The following is a 24,315-nucleotide window of genomic DNA, read 5'->3' as shown; positions in this document are numbered from 1 at the left end:
GTGGTTTCATTGAGCTATATCTTCAGCCCAGTGGCTACCATTCTTTAAACTGGGAACCCAAGAACCAATGATGCAGAGGCTGAAAATGTAAGTACCTTGCCACAGAAAATCAGCTTCCAAACACTGCCCGCCACTTCTCCAATCTCAACTAGACTCTAGTGACTACAGTAACAGTCTAAGGAACCCAGTGCTCAGGAAAAGGCAGAAGTGTGAAACACAAACAGAGACAGTGCCAAAGGGCAATCCCACCACAGAGTCCAATACCACTGGAATGGATCAACTCACCACAGCTGCTTTCTTGGTGGGGCTTTCCTGCAGGACACTGCTGGCACTGAGTGGCTTCACAGCTGCAATGACAGCAGGGTGCACCTCCACTGCCTTCCGTTTTGGAGCCACTTTAGGAGATGAAACAACCTTGACCACAGATGGCTTCACATTTACTTTGGGTTTGGCTACAGGAGACAGAACATATCTGATTAGCAACTAGATGATCTCTTTCACATATAGAGTAACTCAGAGTAAGATACGGATTTAGGAGTAGAAATACTAACAAAATTGCCAGGCATGGTGGTATATCCCAGCACTGGGAGGCAGAGGCAGAAGGAGCTCTGCTGAATATGAGACCAGATATAGCAAGTGCCAGGACAGCCAGGGCTACATAGAGAACTGGTCTTAAAAACAAACAACAAAAAAGCAGTACCAAAAGAGCGAACAGCCTGAATGAAAATGATCTACCATATAGATCACAATGATACACATCATATCCCATGGTATTTTCTTCTGCAAAACAAGAGGAAAAGTGTATACAGCTGCACACTTGTAATCCCAGCACCCAGAAGGCTGAGGGCAAATTGAGTCTGAGGCCAGACGGGACTGTATAATAAGACCCTATTCAAAACACCAGAAGAAAAATGCACAGTGGAAGTTCTAAACGCACAGCGGAAGTTCTAAACGCACAGCGGAAGTTCTAAACGCACAGTGGAAGTTCTAAATGCACAGCGAAAGTTCTAAATGGGGCTTTTATGTTTTTCTTCCCTCTAATCATGTAGCTGAGGTTGATTGTGAACTTCTGTTCTTCCTGTCTCCCATCTTGCTTCATCTCTTGAGAAGAGCAAGGATTTGGTAACTGAACATAAAACTTTGAGTGTTTGCGGGACAATAAAGAAAACACATGGTTGGGGTCAGTATCTCTCTATAAGGATAGAGCCACAGAGGAAAAGCATGAGTTCTATGATAAAATTCTCCAGATGCACATGAACAATCCAGAGCATTCAAAGTGTACCCTGAAAGAGAATCTTCCTCCACCACAGGGATTCAAGTTGCCAAAAACCAAACTCAAACTCTCATCATACAACTGGCTGACTTACAAAGTTGAGGCACTCAATCTCAGTTGCCCTCTTCAATGTAGGACAGCCTCTGTGGAACTATCCAGACTGTATCATGTAAACCAATTTAATAAATTCCTCATCTACGTTCATTCTATTAGTTCTGTTCCTCTAGAGAACCCTAATATAGACTGAGCTGGGATTACAGGTGTGTACCACCAGACATGGTTTTCCTGTGGTGCTGTAATGGAATCCAGGGTTTTGTGCATGCTAGATAAGCACTAACAACCGAATTACATACATCTCCAGCCCCAAAGAAAGCAAAACCAACCAACAAAACAAACCCAGCAGTGTAAGTTGTGAGAAAAGAACCATGCCTACGTTTCATCTTTGCAGATCACTGTATTACTACTACCTGTTGGTGTGACCTTAGTACATACGAGATTCGACCCCACAGTCGCCAGAGTTACTGAAATTTGGTCATTGTGCCACGATAAAGGTAAAATCACTCACCTTTACTCCTTTTTTCCAAAGTCTGTGTTGCACATTTCGCGTTCAGTATTGAGTCCCCAATTCCAGAGGCTTCTACCTCCCCCTTTTGGGATGACTCCGTGGGGAGCCGCTTAGCCAAGTGCCGTGTGACACCTGACACAGCAGTGAGTACTGGTTTCCCCACCACTCGGGTATAGTAAGAGGCCCCGTCTCCCTGGACAGGGGTCACGGCTGGCTTCTCTTTCTGTGAGGCTTCGGTCTCCTGCTGCTTCTCAGCATGTTTCTCTCTGACAGTGTCACATCTACTGACTGGGATTTTTGTGGGATCACTTATGGCCTCATCTGAACTCTGTGGAAAAATCCAATCAAAGAATTAGAACCTACTTTCTCATTTATAGTGCTGAGTGAGTATCTAGCTTAGGCAGAATATCACATGATTCAGAATAATAAGGAAGCTCATTATTTGATATTAAACAGAAGATATACTGTTAAGTGTTAAAGATTAGAAATGAAGATGTGTGAATAGAAAAATTCATATTCTACAGACTAATTATGACCCCAAGGAAACACAAATGACTACTAAAAAAGATTTTTGTCAATATCCAGAAAGAGCTAATAGTCACAAGTTAGAATATTATAGACAGTAAAAACAAACACCTTAAGAAATTACTAAAGATAGAGTAGGCTGCAAAAATGATATATTGTACAGTTCTCAACCTGAGTTGAGCATTAAATTCACTTACGTAACAAAAAGCTTAAAGGAAATCTAGTAGAAAAATTATTATAGCATTTGTCCTTTGTTTTGTTGAAAAAAAAGTTCTGACTGTATGGCTCAGAATGACCTCAACTCAAGATCCGCCTTTGCAATCCCATAGTCTGGGATTGATTACAATCTTGTGCTATCATGCCTGCGTTGTTCTTCCTTCCTTTTTTTCTCTCCTTTTTATTAGGTATACACTGTTCTGTCTATAGGCCAAAAGAGGGCATTAGATCTTGTTACAGATGGTTGTGAGCCACCATGTGTCTGCTGAGAACTGAAGTCGGGACCTCTGGAAGAGCCATCTCTCAAGCCCGTTCATTTTCTTAAAAAGAAAAATCCTAGTTAGATGTGTTGGCACATACCAGTAATCGCAGCAGTGGTAGCAGAGACAAGAGAATCAGTTCAAAGTTTTTGGCTACATAAAGTTAGCCTGAAGCTGGCCTGAGTTATATAAGACACTGTCTCAAAACACTGGGAGCTGAAGAGATGGCTCAGAGGTTAAGAATACTTGCTGCTCTTGCAAAGAACCCAGTTTCAGTTACAAACACAGAAACATCAGCTCACACCATCTCTAACTCCAGCTCCAGGGATCTACGTCTTCCTCTGTCCTCTGCAGTTGTGTCCACACGCACACACATGTGAACACACACATGTGAATACTGACATATATAAAGCAAGTAAATCTTGGAGGAAAAAGGACAAATTTTACATGACATGCAGTAAAATATCAATGGTCAGTTAAAACACTATGAGAACAAAGAAAACTAACATACAGAGAACTGTAAGAATCTTTCATAGATGCTGGGCGGTAGTGGCACACACCTTTAATCCCAGCAAATAGAAGGAAGCAGGCAGATCTATGTGAGCTGGAGGCCAGTCAGGCCTACACAGTGAGTTCTATCTAGGTCAGCTAGGGTCACAGAACCTTATGTTAAAAACCAAAAATCAAACAAAAAGATAACCCCAAAACAAACAAAAAAAAACTTCCATAAAAAATTGTGACCACAGTACTGGGCACTGTAGTGCAGCACAGTGGATGAGGCCAGCTGAGTCAGGCAGACTTCAAACAACATAGTGGGAAATCGTCTCCAAAACTCTCCAAACTAAAGAACAAAAACCAAACTCAGCCTACCAATGAAACCGTTCACAGAAGTCTACTGTAGGCTAAAACGAAAAGCATACATAATCCCCTCCCGCTGGTCTGCCAAGGACATTGTCGGACTGACTCACCTCACCAGCCTCTGGCCTAGTAACACTGCTCTGAGAAGCAATGTCTTCAGGTTCGAGTTTTTTCTCTTCTTTTGCACCTATATTCACATTAAGAAAAAAACACCATTGCTTTAATCAGGATGTGAGAAATGAACTGAAATAAGTTTTCTTAAAATGAATACAATTGCACTGGTTAGCTTTTCTGTCACCAGAAGCTACGCCATCTGGGAAGAGGAAGACTCAGCTCTGAAAATGCCTCCATCAAACTATCCTGTGGAGCATTTTCTTGATTGGTTATTGATGCAGGAGGGTTCCGCCCACTGTGACCAGTGCCACCCCTGGGCAAGTGGTCTTGGATTATATAAAAAGGCAAACTGAGCCAAGGCATGGAGAGCAAGCCAGTATGCAATATTCCTCCATGGCCCATTCTTCAGTTCCTGCCTTAAATTCCCTCAATGAAGAACCTGTGATCAGGAAGCGTAAACCAAGTAATACTCCCCACCCTAGGCTGCTTTTGGACAGTGTTTTATCACAGCACAGAAAGGAAACTCAGACAGTAATAATGGAAACAAGAAGAAACTCATAGCTAAGAGATGAGGCATCTACAACCTCAAGAAAACAGAACAGCCGGGCGGTGGTGGCGCACGCCTTTAATCCCAGCACTCGGGAGGCAGAGGCAGGCGGATCTCTGTGAGTTCGAGGCCAGCCTGGTCTACAAAAGCTAGTTCCAGGACAGGCTCTAAAAAAAAAGCTACAGAGAAACCCTGTCTCGGAAAAAACAGAACATACTGTAGCACTACCAACTGCTACTGGAAACAGCTTACTCTAGTGAATCTGCTGACTCAAATTTCCCCAGTTAGGAAAAGTTCTCAAACAACTACCTAGGCTCCTGCTGGTCTTGCCCTATGTTTTAGAATAGTACTGCTGCTTGGAGGGGTTGTACAGACCTGCTCTTTTGGCGATGCGGAGCAGTCTCTTTGCCCCCGGGACAGTCTCAGGTTGAGGCCGGGAGCTGGCACTGCTCTCAGAGTTCCGCTGTACCCTCAGGGCCTTCTCCAGTTTAATTTCTTCTAGCGTCTTAATATGCACCTCCTGCACAGGCCTGGCTCTTCCTGCGGGCTCCCCTGGCTGTCCTTTGCTGACTGCAACAGGTGGTGGAGTCACTGTCTTTCTCACTTCAGTATCTGCTGTCAACTTGGGGCAGCTTGTGTCCTTTTTGGACTTCTGCTTCTCCATTTCCTGCTGCCGATGTTTCTTTTCAGCTAGGACCTCAGAGAAAGTTTTGATCCGCAAGGAGGAAGAGCTTTTTGCTCCTGATGGAGAATCATCAGCCCGTGTAGGTTCTTCGGTTTTCAGTTTAGTTTGCAACTCTCCACGTTTCTGACTGGCTCTTTCAAGAAGAATTTCTTCCAATGTCTTCACGTGGATCTCACCAGCTTTATTAACTCTCTCTGTTTTGGGAAAGAACATATTTTTATACTCTCGTTTCTTAATGTCTTATGATCTCCCTAAGAGAAGAACAATACAAGGGAGAGACGTGTCCGTTGCTCATGTTCAACATTAGTTTCAGTCTTGATTGTAGATAACTGCAAAAAAATCTCTAGAGACAAACCTACTGATTTGTATTTCTATCCAGAAATACATAGAAACATAATACAAATGGCTGAAAATCATTTATTAGTGCAGAAACCCTGCATCATCATAAACCTTAAGTGAAAGCAGCAACGAGTCCTCCATTCCCTCATATATATATAAAACTTGTGCTGGACACATCACTAGAAGCAGGGTAGTAAGCCAAGCACATCTCTGCCCGGATGTAGTCTATAGTCTGACAAACACCAGTGACTGAACGAGTTGTCAGGAAGTAGGGCAATGGAAACTGCTGCACTCAGTGAAAATATTAATCATGGTCTAGAAACTAAGCAAAGCAAACTTTTCATGAAGTGACATTAACACACCAACAGGAGAGGGAAATAAAACAAGCGACAAGACAAAACAAAACCCAAAAAACCCAAGGGCCACAAACCCAACTTGCATCCCCCAGCCCTCAAAAGATTGTTCTATATCTGTTTAAAATATAGAACAAATGTCACATTAGACAATCATTCCCATTACTAGATGGCTAAGAAAAGAAATAACGAATTAATGTAGAATTAAAAAAGAGATGATACACACGCATGCACGCAGACTAACCAGTAAGAGATTTTAATTATATTAAAAACAAAAAACGGCCGGGCCGTGGTGGCGCACGCCTTTAATCCCAGCACTCGGGAGGCAGAGGCAGGCGGATCTCTGTGAGTTCGAGACCAGCCTGGTCTACAAGAGCTAGTTCCAGGACAGGCTCCAAAGCCACAGAGAAACCCTGTCTCGAAAAACCAAAAAAAAAAAAAAAAAAAAAAAAAAAATAAAAACAAAAAACGAACAAACAAAAAAACACCCCAAACTCCTAATATAGCATGTTCTGGAACTTTGTGAACTTGGCATTTCCTACCAATCTCATTCTGTCTCTGTCACCTAGGTCAGCCTGGGAGCCCTAATATGACATAGTCCAATTTAAGCCCAAATTTAGAGCAATCCTCCGGATTGCTTGGACTATAGGTGTGGACCACCATGCCGCACCAGTTTTGCTGCTCTTGTTTAAATGGTTTATTTAAAGGTTTGAACTCAGTTCAACTGGATTCTCATCCTTCTGGTACAGTGACTTTCTCTAGTGATAGCACTGATTAGAGTCCTGGAATTGCCTAAGCCTCCAAACATACTAGATGCTTTCGGAGAACAACTGATGCTGAACCACATAGCAAAGTACCCATGACAAAGCAAGTACTCAAATAATGAATTATCTCTTTATGTTTCGAGCAGGTAAGTCTTTTGTGATAGGGTCCTGGTGGAATATAGTGGCCTCAAACTCAGTTTTATGAGTATTGAGATAAAAGGCTATCACAACTACCTTCTCATTAGATTTCTTTAAATGATGGTGGGGCTGTAGAGATGGCTAAGTGGTTAAGAATACTTGTTATTCTTGAAGAGGGTCCAGGTTAAATTCCCAGTACCCATATGGTGGCTCACAACTATCTGAAACTCCAGTTCCAAGGGTATCTGATACCCTATTCTGACCTCTACAAACACCAGGCATATATGCGATACACCTACATGCATGCAGGCAATTCACACATAAATCTGAAATAAAATAAATCTGAAAAAATAATTATAATTTTTTTCCTTCCATTTCACAATGACATGCTAATCTCAAAATTATCACTCTAAAGAAAGTACATGGTGTTAGGGGAATATTATTTTCAAGTGTGTGACTTCTGTTTATGCTGTAAACTCTGTGAAGCTGTGATTCTTTGCCTGTCTAAACACCTGATGGTCTAATAAAGAGCTGAAAGGCCAATAGTGAGACAGGAGCAAGGACAGGTGGAGCTGGCAGGCAGTCACTATAAATAGGAGGAGAGATCTGGAAGAGGAAAAGCAACAGAGAACAAATGGAAGAGGACATCAAGGGCCAGCCGGTCAGCCACGGAGTAAGAGTGAAAGTAAAACATACAGAAATAAGAAAAGGAAAATGCCCAGAGGCAAAAGGCAGGCAGGATCATTTAAGCTAAGAAAAGGTGATGAGAAACAAGTCAAGCTAAGCTAAGGCCCGGCATTCATAAGTAAGAATAAGCCTTCATGTGTGATTTATTTGGGAGCTGGGTGGTGGGCCCCTCCAAAAGTCAAAAGAGCAAAACACATCACACAACATAGTTAGTTCTTGTTTTTCATCACAGCAAAATTTCACTGAAATGATAGACATTAAAAACAGAATTAATCTACACTAATAATAATAATAAAAGAACACCATAACAGAGTAATCTTTAAGAATTTTTGTGAGAATCTATTTCAGTAGATATGTTTAAACATGATAGAAATAACTCTAAAAGAATAGTCAAACACCACACTACTAGACAGCACAGTAAACTGCCAGGCCTAGATTAACAAATATGAAAAGCAACAATGAACTATGGGAGAAATCATTAAGGTAGAAATATAAGGACTGGAGTAGTGGATACACGTCACTGAATACGGCTTGCCTAGCATGCATAGGGTCTGGGTTTGAGTTCCAGCATCCCAAAAACAATACAGAAACAAAACTAAGCAAGCAAGCAAACAAGCAAAAAGCCCAGATTCATTAGAAAAATCCAGAGTAGCCTAAAAAAAATTAAGTTTAAAAGAGACAAAGAGAGAGAGAAAGAGAAATCAAAACAAAAATCTTTTGAAGACAAAGCCAAAATAAATTCATGTGAAAGACTAAGAAACTGGAACAACAATGCTGGTCTACAGCCCGCCGTTCAGATTAGCAGGCTAAGCAACTACAGGACACAGCCTGAATCTAGCTAAACATTTCCCCAGGAACACAGCCATTCATTCATTTACAAATTCACATTACATACGGCTGCTTTCACACCACAACAGCACAACTGAGTAAATGTGACAGAGATTTTGGACCACAAATCCTAAAATATTTTTGTTTTTAAGGGTAGTAGGGATCATCAAACTGAGGGCACTATCACAACTTAGCTTCTTCAAAGCTTAAACTATTTACTACATGGACTCATAGAAAACAGAGAAGCCAAATTAGATACAATCAGTCCATTGAAACCTTGGCTTGCCAACAAAATTCTCTCCTTCACATACAACAATTAACACCCCGAACACCTTGACTGAAAGACTCATCTACACCACTAAAGCCTATTTGCTTGAACAATCATAGATTTTTTTCAAGGTTTACTTTTGGCTATTTCTATATGTCTATGTTGGTGTATGTCACATGTGTGAATGTGCCTAAGAAGCCAGAAGAGGGTATCAGATCGCAGGAAGCTAGAGTTACAGGTGGTTGTCAGCTGCCAGATGTGGTACCAGAAAGAAACAAAAAGAAACCCCTTAATTTTTCTGAAACAGCAAGCACTATCCCAGCAATCCTATCTGGACTATTTAACAGTTCACAGCCCTAGCAGCACGTTGCCTTCTAATGTCTCTCAATAACACAAGCCAGATAACTGTCTAAAAAGCAATCCCACTCTTTGATCCCTTTTTAATGTTTTTACCAATAAGATTTTTTGTTCATTTTTGTTTGAGACAGGGTTTCTCTACATAGCCCTGGCTGACCTATCCACACCTGCCCCTGCTTAAGTGCCAGGATTAAAGGCACCTCGGAAAGAAAGAAAGAAAGAAGGAAGGAAGGAAGGAAGGAAGGAAGGAAGGAAGGAAGGAAGGAAGGAAGGAAGGAAGGAAGGAAGGAAGGAAGGAAAGAAAGAAAGAAAAAGGGAAAAAAAATTGCCTTTAACTTTGGCCGGGCAGTGGTCATGCACGCCTTTAATCCCAGCACTCAGAAGGCAGAGGCAGGCAGATCTCTCTGAGTTCGAGACCAACAAGAGCTAGTTCCAGAACAGGCTCCAAAGCTATGGAGAAACCCTGTCTCAAAAAACCAAAAATAAGTAAATAGATCGATAGATTAAAAAAATAAATAAATGCACCTCACTCCTCTTTTTTCCTGAGACAGAGTCTCATTATATAGCTCTGGCTGCTCTAGAACTCACTATGTAGAACAGGCTGGACTTGAACTCACAGAGATACACCTGCCTCTGCCTCCTGAGTACTGGGATTAAAGGTGTGGGTCACTACACTCAGCCCCACTCTGGACACGTAGGGAGCCCAGAGACAACTTTCAGTTATCAGTTCTCTCCTTCCACTGTTGCTGCGTGAATTAAACACAGGCACCATACAGCGGCAAGTACTTTTACCAGCTGAGCTATCCCACTAGCTTGATACCTTTAAAATAACCTTTCAAAAGTTTGTTACTCTATTAGAACAAGTTCATGAATCATTATTTTCTTTCCTGTTACAGATTCAATCACAGTATCTTCACAATGCCGATCTTTCAGCAGTCTCTTACTCCAGGTTGTTGACAAGCATTAGCTGTTAATATTGGCTACTCAGAATCAAGCAGAGTAAATACTAAACTGTTTGCTGAGTAATACACAGGGACCCAAGCAGCCTGAGCAAATGGGGATCCATACCTGTTAATATTACAAACACACACAAAATGTGTCAGAATAAAAACACTTACCTTTCTTTGGTGTTTTATCAATGTTAGTTTCTGGAGCTTCCACCTTTTTCCCCAGCCTCTGTGCAAGGCTTCGCTTTAATGGGGGTTCACTGTCACTACCTACAAATAGGGAGACTTAATTTAAGATTTTAATCTTCAACAAAGTGGAAAAAGAGCAAAAAATAGACAACTTAAATATTCTGGAGGTTTTCCGCATTAAATGGTGTTTACCATCTTTTAAACTTAATGTTAAAAACAAAAAAGTCCTAGAAAGAAAAAAATTAGGAGACAAAAAACTTAGATATATGCCGGGCGGTGGTGGCGCACGCCTTTAATCCCAGCACTCGGGAGGCAGAGGCAGGCGGATCTCTGTGAGTTCGAGGCCAGCCTGGTCTACAAGAGCTAGTTCCAGGACAGGCTCTAAAAAAGCTGCAGAGAAACCCTGTCTCGAAAAACCAAAAAAAAAAAAGAAAAAAAAAAAAAAAAAAAAAAACTTAGATATATGAACAACACCTGCCAAGTAACTAAATTACAGAGGATAATAATCCCTGGCTGAAGCTGAAGCTCGAAGAGAGCAACGTCTTCACCGCCTGTGCCACATAGTTTTATGTCAACTTAATACAAGCTAGAGTTATCTGAAAGGAGGAAACCTCATTTGAGAAAATGCCTCCCTGAGATCTGGCTGTAGAAAAGGGCAGTGGTGGCATACACCTTTAATACCAGCATTTAGGAGGCGAGGCAAGCCGACTTTGGGTTTGAGGTCAGTCTGGTCTACAGAATAAGCTCCAGGACAGTCAGGGTTACACAGAGAAATCCTGTCTTGCAAAACAAAAATAAAAACAAACAAACAAACAAATCAGGCTGCGAGGCATTTTCTTAATCAGGGAATGGTGCCATTCCTGAGCTGGTGATCCTGAGGTCTATAAGAAGGCAGCCTGGGGGATGGAGAGATGGCTCAGAGGTTAAGAGCATTCATTGCCTGCTCCCTGCTCTTCCAAAGGTCCTGAGTTCAATTCCCAGCAACCACATGGTGGCTCACACCATCTGTAATGGGGTCTGGTACCCTCTTCTGGCTTGCAGGCATATACACAGATACATAATAAATAAATATTAAAAAATAAATAAAAAGGCAGGCCACCCAGGCAAGGGTGGTGCACTCGGGAGGCAGAGGCAGGAGGATCTCTGAGTTTGAGACCAGCCTGTTCTACAAGAGCTAGTTCCAGGACAGGCTCCAAAGCTAGAGAAATCCTGTCTTGAAAAAGACAAAAAAAAAAAACAAAAAAAACAAAACAAAAAAAAAAACACAAATAACAAAAAAGGCAGGTTGAACAAGCCATGGGGACTGAGACAGTAAGCAGCACTTTCCGTGGCCTCTGCATTAGCTCCCAGCTCTAGGTTCCAGCCTTGTTGCAGTTTCTGTCCTTTTACTTTGATGATGAAAAGCTTTTTCTCCCCAACTTGCTTTTTGGTCATGGTGTTTCATCATAACAACAGTAACCCTAACTAAAAGACCACCAAACTCTGAATTCATAGTAAATTCAGTTAGGAAGTAAAAGAATTTATGACACCTATTTTTTTTTTTAAAGATTTATTTAATTTTATGTGTATCGGTGTTTTTTTGCCTGCATGTATGTCTGTGTTAGGATGCCAGATTCCCTGGAATAGGAGCGACAGCTGTGTGCTGCCATGTGGTTACTGGGAATTGAACCCAGGTCCTCTGGAAGAGCAGTCAGTGCTCTTAACCCCTGAGCCATCTCTCCAGCCCCGTACAATGCCTATTATCCCTGGGATATGAAGACTTCAAGTGGTGTTTAGATGATCAGATCCTGTCTTAAAAAGGGAAAAAGAAGGAAGGAGGAGGAAGAAGAAACCAATCAAAAATATCTAACAGCTTACCCAAGTGGAGGCAAGGGTCTCCCTAAGCAGTCTTGGCTGGCTCGGAAATAGCTATGAAGACCAGATAGGCCTTGAACTCACAAAGATCCTCCTGCCTCTGCCGGGATTAAAGGCACATGTCACCGTGCCTGGCTCAAGTCTGTAATTACTAAACCTAGAACCTTCTTTCTAAAAGTTTGTTGTGGGCTGGAGATGGTTTAGCTCATAACCAAGAAGAAAATATTGATCATAGTTATAATCTAATTAAGATATAGTACTTCAAACGGCTATAGCTTCAATGAAAGTTATAACGTACAAATGGAATTTTATAAATGTTGTCATGAGTCAAGCATACAGGCAGTCCAGCAGGTCAATACTGATGGTGCTTGTATGACAGTACTGGTAACAAGGTAACATGTTAACACACAAATGCACAGAAGATACACAACTCTAACTCACCCAATGAAAATTTTCGTTTCCCCAGTCTCTCAGTAAGACTCAGTCTAACCAAGGGCTCTTCTGAAATGACAAAAATAAAATGTGTTCAGTTAGTTCTTTTATATTCATATGAGCCCACTAAGGAAGTATACTGAAAATTAGATCTAAGTCTTCAGTCGCATTGAACAAGAAAATAATCAAGTCTAGTGAACATGCAACAGCATGGTATTATTAATAGTAGCCAAACATGGAGAGAGGCTTTGAACCTGGCTAAAACTATCCTGTGCACTTTGAAAAGCTACTTTATATTATCAGATGAGCAAGTAAGCCTTCTTTGAAATGTTTGTGGTTCAAATGGAACATTTAAACACACAATTTAATGTGTTATACTCCTATGCTAAATAGCTTTATGTCAACTTGACAAGTTCAACTCACCTGAGAGGAAGGACCATCAATTTAAAAATGCCTTCATAAGATCAGGTTGTAGACACGCCTGTAAGGCATTTTCTTAACTAGTGATTGATGGGGGAAGGCAGAGGCCATTGTGGGTGGGTCATCCCCAGGCAGGTGGTCATGAGTTTTATAAGAAAGCGGTTGAGCAAGCCATTTGAAGCAAGCCAGCAAGCAGCACCCCTCCATGACCTCTGCATCAGCTCCTAACTCCTGGTTCTTGTCCTGTTTTGAGCTCCTGTCCTGACTTCCTTCCATGATGAACAGCAATATGGAAGTGTAAGCCAAATAAACCCTTTCCTCCCCAACCTGCTTTTGGTCATGGTATTTGATCATAGCAATAGTAACCGAAACTAAGATAATTCCTTATTAGATTTTAAACAATTTAGTAAAAAGACTAACATATTTTCCTGTCACTCTAAAGATGTAATAACATTCTTTACTCAAAATGGGCAGTCAATAAACTTGCTGAAGCAAAGAGAACATATTAAATTAGATACACATAAATGTGAGACTGCCTGAACAAGAATTCTAACTTTTTAAATGATAGGGTCAAATGTATCAATTTTCTGATCTTATATCTGATCAAAAAACTTTAAGTACTCCAAAAGTCTAAAGTGAATAAACATTATCACCCAAAGACTTTGTGTTCCCAATTACATAAAAGTAGAGCCCGACGACTCTGGGAGACCTACTATACCTCACCTTGTTTGCTTGATAGAGTTACTGTCCTCACCACAGTCCGGACATTCTCCTTTTCAGGGCCCGGATTGGGCTGAGGCTGATGTAAGGTGCTGGAAACTCCCAAGGAGCCTTCTGAATGAGAAATGTCAAATAAATAACCTATGAAAAATAAAACTAGTCCTAATCAAGAATCTTTATTCTATGAAGATTATCCAGTCAGACTGCTCTGCTGTCTGAACTCTGTCTTAAGCAGACACTCAATCTTCCATTTACTAGAAAGGATAAGACTAAGTTTTAGCCTTCAGCACTGACATCCCATCACTCCCATCTGCGAAACAAGGCTCCTATAGAGTAAGCTTTAAGGACAGACTCCCCAGAACCAACTATTTACTATACTTAGTATATATCCCTTCATTAACTAAGCTTGACTAAATTTTAGAGTAGGAAGTCTACATGGATAGACTGAGGCACGCTCCAGAAGAAAATCTTTTTTTTCCCATTTTGAAATATACTTTTGTTGATTATAGATCTAGGCTAGCAATGGTTCTTTCAGTGATTTTTTTCTTACTTTTAATATTTTATTTTATTGAACTATATCTGCTTCCCTCTCCTTCAACCCCAGAAGAAAATTTTTACCATCTCTTAAGAACCCCATTGGATCTAATGACATTTATCTTCTTTTAGGAAGTTGAAGGTACATGTGGAGCTAAGAGGTCAACTCTGGTATCTTTCCTCAAGAGACAGCGTCTTATAAGGACCTGGGGTTTGATGATTAGACTAGGCTGTCTCTGTCTCCCCAGAACCGAGATTACCAGTACACACCCATGCCTAGCTTTTCCATGGGTGCTAGGGCTAGAGGACAAGTCCTCAGGCTTGTGCAGCAAGCATTTTACTGAAAACCATCTCCACAGGACCCTTAATATGCCTTTTAACTGCTCTTCTTCGTTTACAGCTAAATCTTAAAATATAACTTGGCATGGTGGTAAACGCCTTTAATCCCAGAACTCAGGAAGCAGAGGCAGACAGATCTCTGTGAGCTCAAGGCTGGCCTGGTCTACAGCAGAGTGAATTCCAGGATGGCCAGATACCTATCAAGATCCTTTTTCAAGGGCTGGAGAGATGGCTCAGAGGTTAAGAGCACTGGCTGCTCTTCCAGAGGTCCTGAGTTCAATTCCTACCACCCACATGGTGGCTCACAACCATCTGTAATGAGATCTGGTGCCCTCTTCTGGCCTGCAGGCAGACATGCAGACAGAACAATGTATTCGTGGTAACTAAATAAATACATCTTAAAATCCTGTTTCAAAAATCCATCAACTGATCTTTAAACGTCCAGGTTTCTTTACATTATCATATGGCTCTATCCCTGAGCAGTAAGAACTGAAGCGCAGGCCCAGAAGGCTGTGTCTTACTTCAAACACTCTCATAGGAAGGAGAGTCTGTATTTGCTAAATGTGTTAGTGTCACAAGTATCTATTACTCTTGTCAGGTAACATGTAAGTATTCATGCCAAAACTCGTGACTTACCACCTTGTTTCTTGGATTTTTCCTTCATTTTCTTTGACTTAATTTCCTCAAGAGTTTTTATTCCAAAGTTCAAACATTCACCTGGGAAACCCAAGGGGGGAACCACATGAGGAACTACAGTCCTTTGCATTTCATCTTCTCTGCGGGCATTCAAACACACTTTGAGTAATGACTTATGAGAAAGTACGCAGTGTCAGTTTGCGGACAGCACATCTGTGCACTGACTCTCAGAGGTAGTTACAGCTTAGAGACAGGATAGCCTTTTCTTACCTTGCTTGAAACTGACTCCAGGTTTGCGGGCAGAAGCCGCTCGCAGTCCGTTGCGAGCGTCAGAAGCGGGCTGCAGGGCAGGCGATTTGCTTTCATCACCCTCCTCAGAAAACTGATCTGCAGATCCAAGATTAAGACAAATGTTCAATTAAGACCACGTCTAGAGTTTTAATTCTGTTCCTAATCTATTATATTATTATTTTAAAAAAAGGGGGAGCTAAGCATACCATCATCATCTTCATCATCATCTGCAGCATTGATTACAACTGGTGGATGTGTGGGGCTAGGGACGTTTTCTGAACTTTCAACTTTCATTACACTGCGTAGCTGAGGGGAGGGGTTAGACTGGACCGACAGTTTGTTCTGCTGAACTGTCAGCTGGCTAGCCTTTACTTCTTCTTCTTGCAACTCAGGCACAGTGGGTAACACAGCTAAACGTTTGAAAAAAAAAAAAAAAAAAAGACAAATTTACCATAGAGAAATTATTACTCTAACTCAACAAAAATCCCTGTCTTTTTATGATAAATGTGGTACATTTTCCTTAAGAGCATGTTTTTTTAAAAAAAAAACTTAATAAATCCCATTTTCATTCTAAATTCTTCATGAAGAAAAAAGTATTTTTGAGCCAGTAACTCTGTATTATATATAAACAGATGGTAGGAAATGAAAGCAACAAACCCAAAGGTTAGTTCCAAATTCTAGATAGTTCATTTTAAATTGAGGTTCTACAATTTTTTGCTTGGCACAAAAGACACACACAGAGATTGTCTTCCTCTGTTTCCCCAGCTGGGATTAAATATGGATCACCACTCCTGGATATGTTTCTGTTGGTGGTGTTGTCCTGCTCTGTAACCCAGGCTGGCCCTCACACCCATGGTCTTCCTGCCTTAGCTTTCTGAGTGCTAAAATCACAGCTACTACTTTGGCTCTTTGGTGGCTAAAGAAAATTAGCCCACTAGGAAATTACTTTAAAAGGGACATTGGGGGGAGGTAGCAAGATGGCTCTGCAGGTAAAGATGCCTGCTGCCAAGCCTGATAAAATAAACTTGCCCCGAGGACATACATGGAGGAAGGCGAAAACACAGTAGTCTCTCCAAACAATCCTCTGCCCTCCACACGCACTCCACAGCATGTGCGCATATGCACACTCAAGATACACACTAAGTATTTATAAATAAAAATTATTTTAAGAGACTGAAAATAAATCACAGATTTTTGTAAAGTCAAGATTCATTTTAGGACTGAGGATATAATTCAGCAGAAGAGGGCTTATCTAGCATGTTTGGAATCCTCAGTTTGATCCTCATTTCTGGAACAATGAGGAAAAATTTTTTTAAAGATATCCTATATCAAAATTTTTTTACATAGCCTACAAAAAGCTGGAGTAACTTAGTATGTGAGGTATTTTATGGTGAATGTCTATAATCCCAGCACTCAGGAAACTAAGTCAGAATCAGAAATTCTAAGTCAGTTTAGGCTACAGCACATAACCCTGTCTCCACAACAGAGCTAGACGGCTAGCATTTTTGGCTTTGTGGCCATATGGCCTTTATTTCAACTATTTAAATCTGCAGTATTAATACAAAACAGGCCACAATATGTAAATGGATGGCCAGAGCCATATGCAGTAAATCTTCATCATACAGAGCATGCAGAGAACCCATGGTCTAGAGAATTAAGTTCTTTTGAAAGCATCTATAGGTTTTGTAGTAAAGTAAGAATGAAATAAGTATTATATAGTAATATAATCTGGCATGACAGAAACATTTGATTCTCTCTGCATACTTATCATCTAACTTTATAAGGTTTTGTTTCCTTATTATACAGCGGAACTAGCACTGCTCTCACTGGACTAAAAGTGTGAATGGCGGGGGCTGACTAAATAGCAACTGCTCTCTTTTAGAGTCAAAACCAATCTCACTTTTGCTTGGAGGTAGGAACAGTCCATCAACGTAACGACCTCTGTTGTGATGGAAGGCGCAGTTTAATTTTTGACATCCCATTGGCTGGTTTTCCCAATAACAAGGAATTTCACTTCGTTTTTTCTGCAAGAGAGAAAAATTGATTAAAAATGTTAAACTTGTTTAAAAAAAACAAAATGTTAAAAAATACAAGTTAAAAAATGAAGTATTATATTAATTTTGTGGTTGGTTTTCAAGACAAAGCTAAAAACCCTGCCACAGGAGGGCACATTGGAGAGGTGGAAGGAGCTGTTTTTTCCTCCTGAAAACCCTGAATGTCCACACTTGATGTAGGGAAGCAGGATAATACAGTTGGTGAGAATACAGAGTAAGATATTATAATAATTTTCCTTCCTATTAAGTTACTTAATATGATGCAGACACACCAGCACATACACACAATTAATCAAAAAGGAGACATATAAAATCATAATTTAGTAATAAAAATATAAAAATAAACCAAATTAAGAGACATTATACAGAACAGTTGCCCTAAAACTGTCATGAAAGAGCGAGAAAGGCTGAACACTGCCCTCAAATAAATGAGACCGGAGCATAACAACACCAAAAGCAATGTGTGAATGTGGACCTGCTCCTTCAATAGAAAATATTATCAGATAGCTGCCAAACTTGTATGAAGACAAAAATAAGTCAATACCAGTTCTCCTTTCTAATTTACTAGCTGCATTACTGCTGTACAGGAGAATGCCGTCCTTGTCTGTAGCAAAGACTCAAGGTACTGAAGTAGAGGATGGGAGTAATTTATCCTTAAATGGCTCAGGAAAAAAATTATATTGAATTTACATTTTTCTCTGAGTTTGCAACTTTAAAAAAAAAGATGTATATATTTCATTTTCTGTGTATGAGTTTTGCCTACATGTACGTATGAGCACTACACTTGTGACTAATGCCTGTGAAGTAAAAAAGGGGCATCAGAGCCCCTGAAACTGAAGTTAAGACAATTATGAGCTATCAAGTGGATGACAGGAACCAAATCAGGGTCTTCCTTAACAGCGGCAGTACTCTAAACCTCTGAACCATCTCCCAGCCCCTGTAACTGTTTTGAAATTTAAAAGACAGGGGCATCAAGATGGCTGAGCGTGTTCAAGCATTTGCCACAAAACCCAACTATCCCAGCACAAGTTCCAGGACTTGTGCTACTGTGGAACTACGACTGACTCCTACAGGTCAGGGTTGTTCTCTGACCTCCACATGTGTGCAACGGTATGCACCCCACCCCACTAGGCTTTTACTGAGTCATGTCACCTCACTAGCCACTGTCTCTGTATTTTGTATTGATCCTGAATACGTACAGTAACAAAAATTGGAAACTTACATCAATTTCCATGTGGCGAAATCTGCACACCTGTCGAAAACAGCGACCTTCTTGCCATAGTGTGCAAACAGTTTCATTTCCTAGTGCAGCTTCACAGTGACGAAATGGGCAGCTGTCACCCTGTTAACAAAAAACAAACAGGTAAGGACGATGGCACATTTCTACAAGAGTGTCCAAGAACCTAAACAAATTAGTAAGCAAATACCAGCAGAGCAAAAAACAAGATGTAGTAACAACCATCTGAAAGCAATAAATATGTAATAACCTACTGCTTTTTGCTGTCTGTTTGACAGGGTATTTCACTGGCTGGAACTCCCCAAGTATATTAGGCTGATTAGCTAGTGAGGCCCAGGGATCCTCCTGCCTCTACATCCTCAAAGCAAGTACATGCCATTATTGCTGGCTTTTTAAAATGTGGATCTGGGCATTGAACTCAGGTTCTCATGTTTACATGATAAACACTTTACTGACCGAGCTAAGCTATCTCCCCAGCCTTAGCCTATTTCTTTCTTTTTTTTTTTTTTTGTTTTTCGAGACAGGGTTTCTCTGCAGCTTTAGAGCCTGTCCTGGAGCTAGCTCTTATAGACCAGGCTGGTCTCGAACTCACAGAGATCCGCCTGCCTCTGCCTCCCGAGTGCTGGGATTAAAGGCGTGGGCCACCACCGCCCGGCTAGCCTATTTCTTTATTGTTGTTTTTTTGAGAAAGGGTCTCACTATGTAACCTTGGTAGGCCTGGAACTCCCTATGTAGACGAGGTTGGCCTCAAACTCATAGAAATCAAGCTGTCTCTCCCTGAGTGGAGGATTGAAAGCACGCATCAGCAGACCCAGCTCTCCTGAACCTAGCTCTTAACCCATATCTTTTGGTCTAATTGACACAACTGACAATGGGGGCTGAAAATGACAAGGTGTCAAGAACAGATCCTCTGAAAAACACCCTATCTTCAAGATGGCTTTGGCTTCATATATCTTGACTTCAATAATTTGTAGCTTTTGACAGAAAGTAAGAAAGAAAGTTGGTAGGCCATAAGTGATGTAAGTATAATTAACATATACCTAATATAGTTATCTTTGTTATCCAAACAAATCATTAATATAAAGTTCTGTATATTAATTGGATTATCAGAGCTTTGCTTTTCTTTTGCAGTGCGATAAGCCAAACCCGACATCTCTCATGCTTGCAAGTGCTCTATGGCTGAGCTGCATACCCAGCAGAAAAACTTCATGGCCACCATTGCTGGACATTTTTAAGATAAAGTTTTGCCACATAAGGCTAGGATGAACTTCAAGACTCCTATTTCTACTACCAAGCCTAATTAGTGTTGGGTCCACAGGGGTCACGCAAAGAAGGGGACAGACCTCCAAACTCTAGTAAACTAGAAGCGAACTTTATTCCAGGAAAAAAAAATTAAAAAAATAAATCTCTACGAAGTACAAAAGCTATCAACTATCTGGCTAAGACCACAGCCAGAGATAAACTTGTAAGGCTGTGGAAAAGGACGGTTTTGAACTCCCCCTTTTTATAGCAAGAAGCAACAATCATTAGGCATGAACAAAGGAATTTTTACAATCTTGAGGTAAAACTCAGATACAAATTGCCTTTGATTGTTTGTTTACAATTTCCATGAAAAGAGTTCATCAGTTAGACTAGTGTTTGTATTTAGTCCATTGTTTTTCCCTGGCTGTTCCTGATGGTGTTTACCAAAGCTCTGCACTTCCCCTGATGCCCCCAGTTTCGCAGAGCAGGGAAGGGTATGGGACAATGCAAAACCAAAAGTCATGAACATCCTACCCTCTAAAGGTTAACTCAGCTCACATTCCTTGTTGATCACAGGTGGCCAGGGTGTTATCTTAGGGTTAACTCTTCAGTCTGCAGAGGGTGCTTTGGTCTTGTAAACAGAGCAGCCAGTTGTGAAGCAAAGTAACCCACTGTTAAATTAATCCTTAAACTGCTGAGAAAGCCGCAGACAACCTGTTCTCATTCTCCTGAGCTTACAACTTTGTATTTTTTTATTTATACATTCTTATTTCTGAAGTCTACATTCCTATATTCTTATTCTTGGACTCTTCAGTTAGACTTATCTTTTTTTTTTTTTTTTTTTTTTTGTTTTTCGAGACTTATCTTTTTAAACACAGGATCACAATGATTTTAGAACAGGCTACAATAACCTACAAATTTACAGGATTAGCCATAAAGAAATAACAGAAAATGACAGGCAGACCTAAATAAAACTACCAAAAACTCAAGCAGAAAGACAGAACATTCTGACAGAGAAAGCAACCTCTAAAAGAATATATTTAGAAAGACTTCTTACCAGCAGGAAATGTGGAAGAGGTCAAATTTAACCCCTAACAGCTCCCGCAAGTATTATACAAACCAGTCATTTCATCTAAAGCAAAATACACAAAATCAAGCTGCCAAGCCACAGAGGCCAACATCTCCCTAATCCCAAAGGCACTTAGACTAGGTTAATTATAGGTAGAATGATGACTACACAACATGGGCATTTTTGCTTTGTGTGACACGTTATAGATGCATACAAATGGAGAGGAAAGATAAGTGATGTACTCTTCATTACTACATTTTCTTTACTAAAATACTGACAGCAGATAATAAAACAGCCAGCTGAGCAAGTCAAAGCATAAACAACTTAGAATGTAGGGAAAATCTTAGACAATATGATTTAAGAAACCGCAGAAAGAACTGATTTAGAGATGCCAGTCTTACTTTGGTGCATGTAGAATAAAAATAAAAATAGCAGTCTTCTCCCTGATTAGGCATGCTGGGTAAATTCTTGGGCCAGAAGTGGCTTTTTGGAATAAGCCACTGCTTCCTCAAGGTGAAGACCAGCTCCAGCTGCTCTTCCAATGACAACTCAACCACAGAAATCTTCTTTAAAACGTAATCCTGAAAAGGGGAGACAATGAATTAAAATGCTTCAGTTAAATTCTTCCAACCTCCTAATGCCACCACACTCGTAAAACTAGATTTTAATTGTGTTAGCAGGTGCTTACCATACAGAGCCTTATAAACAAGCCAATTATGAGTACTGTACACTCCCAATGTCAAGTTTTTGTTAAGGACAGTTATGTCCTTTTTTTAAAATTTTCTATTGTGCTTGTTTCATTGTTTCAGTGTAACATTTAAGTAAGTACTGCTAAACACGTGATCTACATTTTGGACTAACAGGTTACTTTGTACAAAAGACTTGCCAAATATTTTCAGCTAAATGAAAAAAATTCAAATATCTTCATAAGTATGTTATATCAGAAATATAAAATTATAACTAAGTGGAAAAATCCTTACTTAAATAGGATAATTAGTGAAACATTTTCGCGAACATTTAAGGGTTAGTTCAGTCACTACGATAGTGAAAGAGCAGAGAAGTGCTCCCGGGCAGACCCACACAAGAGTGACAGCACAGCCAGAGCTCTACACTGTCCCTGCATCCTCTGAACCCACACGAAATGTCAAGAATGCTGCTATAAAAGCAAAATCATGCTGAAAGAGCACATGTATGTGGAAGGCGTCCCTACAAATTCTAGTAATGCTGGATAAATCCTGGTTTACCACTCCAAGTCAAGTAAACCAAAGCCAATCAATCATTAGTAAAGTAATCCCTAATCCAAGAATTGTCCATCAAGATGAAAGCTAGCCCTCAAGCCAGAAATCTAAGTTAGAAGCAACAGTCTTCAACTAACCATGTAACAAGATCTTTAAAATGTATATACCCCTATCAAGTGATATCACTCTACAACTTACTCTAAGGATAAAAGGACAGTAAACACTCAAGTAACAGCACAAAAGAAGTCCACCACCATCGGCTTCTGCTCAATGCTTACAGCAGCACACAGATGGAAAACATATATACAGAGAGGAACTACTAAGGAAAACAGGAAACAGTTGAAGATTTAGGGACGTCTCAGACTATCCATGTTGAAAAAGAAAAGTAAATCAGAAGGAGAAAGAAAGGAAAAGAAAGAGCTGACAGAGTAAGGATTGAGGACAGCATAATGATGATACCAGGCCATAACGTTCACAAAGTAAGAAGCTGCCTCAAAAAAATGAAAAGTTAAAACCAAAAAAAGAAATGTTGATGAGGGCATTCATGAACAAGGAAGAAACCTCAAAGAACATAAACCAAAATGTGGCAGTCAAGATAGTAGGATAATTATTTTTTTGTGTGTGTTATTTTACTTTGGAAAAAAAAAAAAAAACAACCCTTTCTTTTTAATTTTATATGCATGAGGGTGTTTTGTCTGCATGCATGTCTGTGTATCACCTGTGTGTCAATTGCCCACAGAGGCCAGAAAGGGGTATCAGATTCCCTGAAACTGGAGATAAGATGGTTGTGAACTGCCATGAGTGCTGGGAATTGAACCTTGATCCTCTAGGACAGCCAGGGCTCTCAAGCCAGTCGGTGATGGCGCACGCCTTTAATCCCAGCACTTGGGAGGCAGAGGCAGGCGGATCTCTGTGAGTGCGAGGCCAGCCTGGTCTACCGAGCGAGTTCCAGACAGGCTCCAAAGCAACACAGAGAAACCCTGTCTTGATAAATCAAACAAAACAAAAAAATGAACCATCTCACCAATTTCTACTTATTTTACACTGAGAATAACATTTGGTTTTCTACTATAGTGCAATATAGACATAATACAAACTTAAGCTTGCTGTGATTACAGCTGATTGGCCAAAACATGGAACTACTGTACTTTAAAAAAAATCTTTGTGTGTGTATACATATTCATGTATGTGAGTGTAGGTGCATCCATGAGTTTGGAAGCCAGGACAACTTTGGTGTTGGACTATTCCTTCCGTTGTGTTTCAGACAGTCTCTCACTCATTGCTGTATAAGCCAGGTTAGCTGGCCCAAGAGCTTCAGGGATGCACATCTCCATCTCCCAACTTGGCATCGGAGTGGACCCAAGAATGCATTCTATGTTCTAAAGGCAATGCAAACAAGCAAGCAAACAAACAAACAAAAAGGATAGCTCAGAAACTAAGAGCACTGGCTGTTCTAGAGGACCCAGGTTTAATTCCCAAAACCCATATGGTGACTGGTAAACCAGCTATAATAAGATCTGGTGCCCTCTTCTGGTGGTGTTCAGGCATACATGCAGGCAGAACACTGCATACATACATACATATATAAATAAAATCTTTCACACCTTTAATTCCAGCACTCCAGAGGCAGAAGCAGGCAGACCTCTGTGTATTCAAGGCCAGCCAGATCTACAACAGTAAGTTCCAGAACAGTCAGGGCAACACTGAGAAACACTATCTCGAAAACCAAAAAGAAATAAAAGGGGAAGGGAGGGCTAGAGAGATGGCTCAGCAGTTAAGAGCACTGGCTGTTCATACAGAAGTTCTAAGTTCAATTCCCAGCAATCACATGGTGGCTCACGACCATCTATAGTGGGATCTGATGCCCTCTTCTGGCATAAAAGTGTACATGCAAATGGAGCACTCAAAATATTTTTTTTATTGATTTTTATTGAGCTTTACATTTTTCTCTGCTCACACCTACAGCCCTTTCCCAAGGTCCCCATGTTCCTAATTTACTCAGGAGATCTTGTCTTTTTCTACTTTCTACTTCCCATGTAGATTATATCTATGTAAGTCTCTCTTAGTGTCCTCATTGTTGTCTAAGTTCTCTGAGAATGTGGTTTGTAGGCTGGCTTTCTTTGCTTTATGTTTAAAAACCACCTATGAGTGAATACATGTGATAATTGTCTTTCTGTGTCTGGGTTACCTCACTCAAAATGATGTTTTCTAGCTCCATCCATTTTCCTGCAAAATTCAAGCTGTCATTATTTTTTTTCTGCTGTGTAGTACTCCATTGTGTAAAAGTACCACATTTTTCTTATCCATTCTTTGATCAAGGGGTATTTAGGTTGTTG

General features: G+C 40.4%; 1 protein-coding gene across 9 annotated transcripts in view; it reads right to left on the bottom strand.

Annotated features, from left to right (window-relative positions):
• Zc3h11a (zinc finger CCCH-type containing 11A) overlaps positions 1 to 24,315 on the bottom strand; it is a 39,359-nt gene that overhangs the window by 2,989 nt on the left and 12,055 nt on the right. For 7 of the 9 annotated variants that reach the window (XM_042056005.1, XM_038348613.2, XM_038348614.2 and 4 more), the window contains 13 exons: positions 21,143 to 21,322; positions 18,416 to 18,535; positions 17,040 to 17,163; positions 15,346 to 15,549; positions 15,119 to 15,235; positions 14,849 to 14,929; positions 13,343 to 13,453; positions 12,209 to 12,268; positions 9,896 to 9,994; positions 4,734 to 5,237; positions 3,808 to 3,884; positions 1,839 to 2,166; positions 286 to 452 (listed from right to left, as the gene is read on the bottom strand). In XM_042056005.1, the coding sequence (XP_041911939.1) occupies positions 286 to 452; positions 1,839 to 2,166; positions 3,808 to 3,884; positions 4,734 to 5,237; positions 9,896 to 9,994; positions 12,209 to 12,268; positions 13,343 to 13,453; positions 14,849 to 14,929; positions 15,119 to 15,235; positions 15,346 to 15,549; positions 17,040 to 17,163; positions 18,416 to 18,535; positions 21,143 to 21,196 (2,046 nt within the window). In that variant the 5' untranslated portion in view covers positions 21,197 to 21,322. The remainder of the gene's footprint in view (positions 1 to 285; positions 453 to 1,838; positions 2,167 to 3,807; positions 3,885 to 4,733; positions 5,238 to 9,895; positions 9,995 to 12,208; positions 12,269 to 13,342; positions 13,454 to 14,848; positions 14,930 to 15,118; positions 15,236 to 15,345; positions 15,550 to 17,039; positions 17,164 to 18,415; positions 18,536 to 21,142; positions 21,323 to 24,315) is intronic. The other 2 variants (XM_038348618.2, XM_038348619.2) reach the window with 2 other exon arrangements.

The sequence above is a fragment of the Arvicola amphibius genome, chromosome 12 (genome assembly GCF_903992535.2).
Source record: "Arvicola amphibius chromosome 12, mArvAmp1.2, whole genome shotgun sequence".
NCBI lineage: Eukaryota > Metazoa > Chordata > Mammalia > Rodentia > Cricetidae > Arvicola > Arvicola amphibius.
The sequence above is the reverse complement of the archived record's forward strand: the minus strand, read 5'-3'. Positions and strand labels throughout refer to the sequence as shown.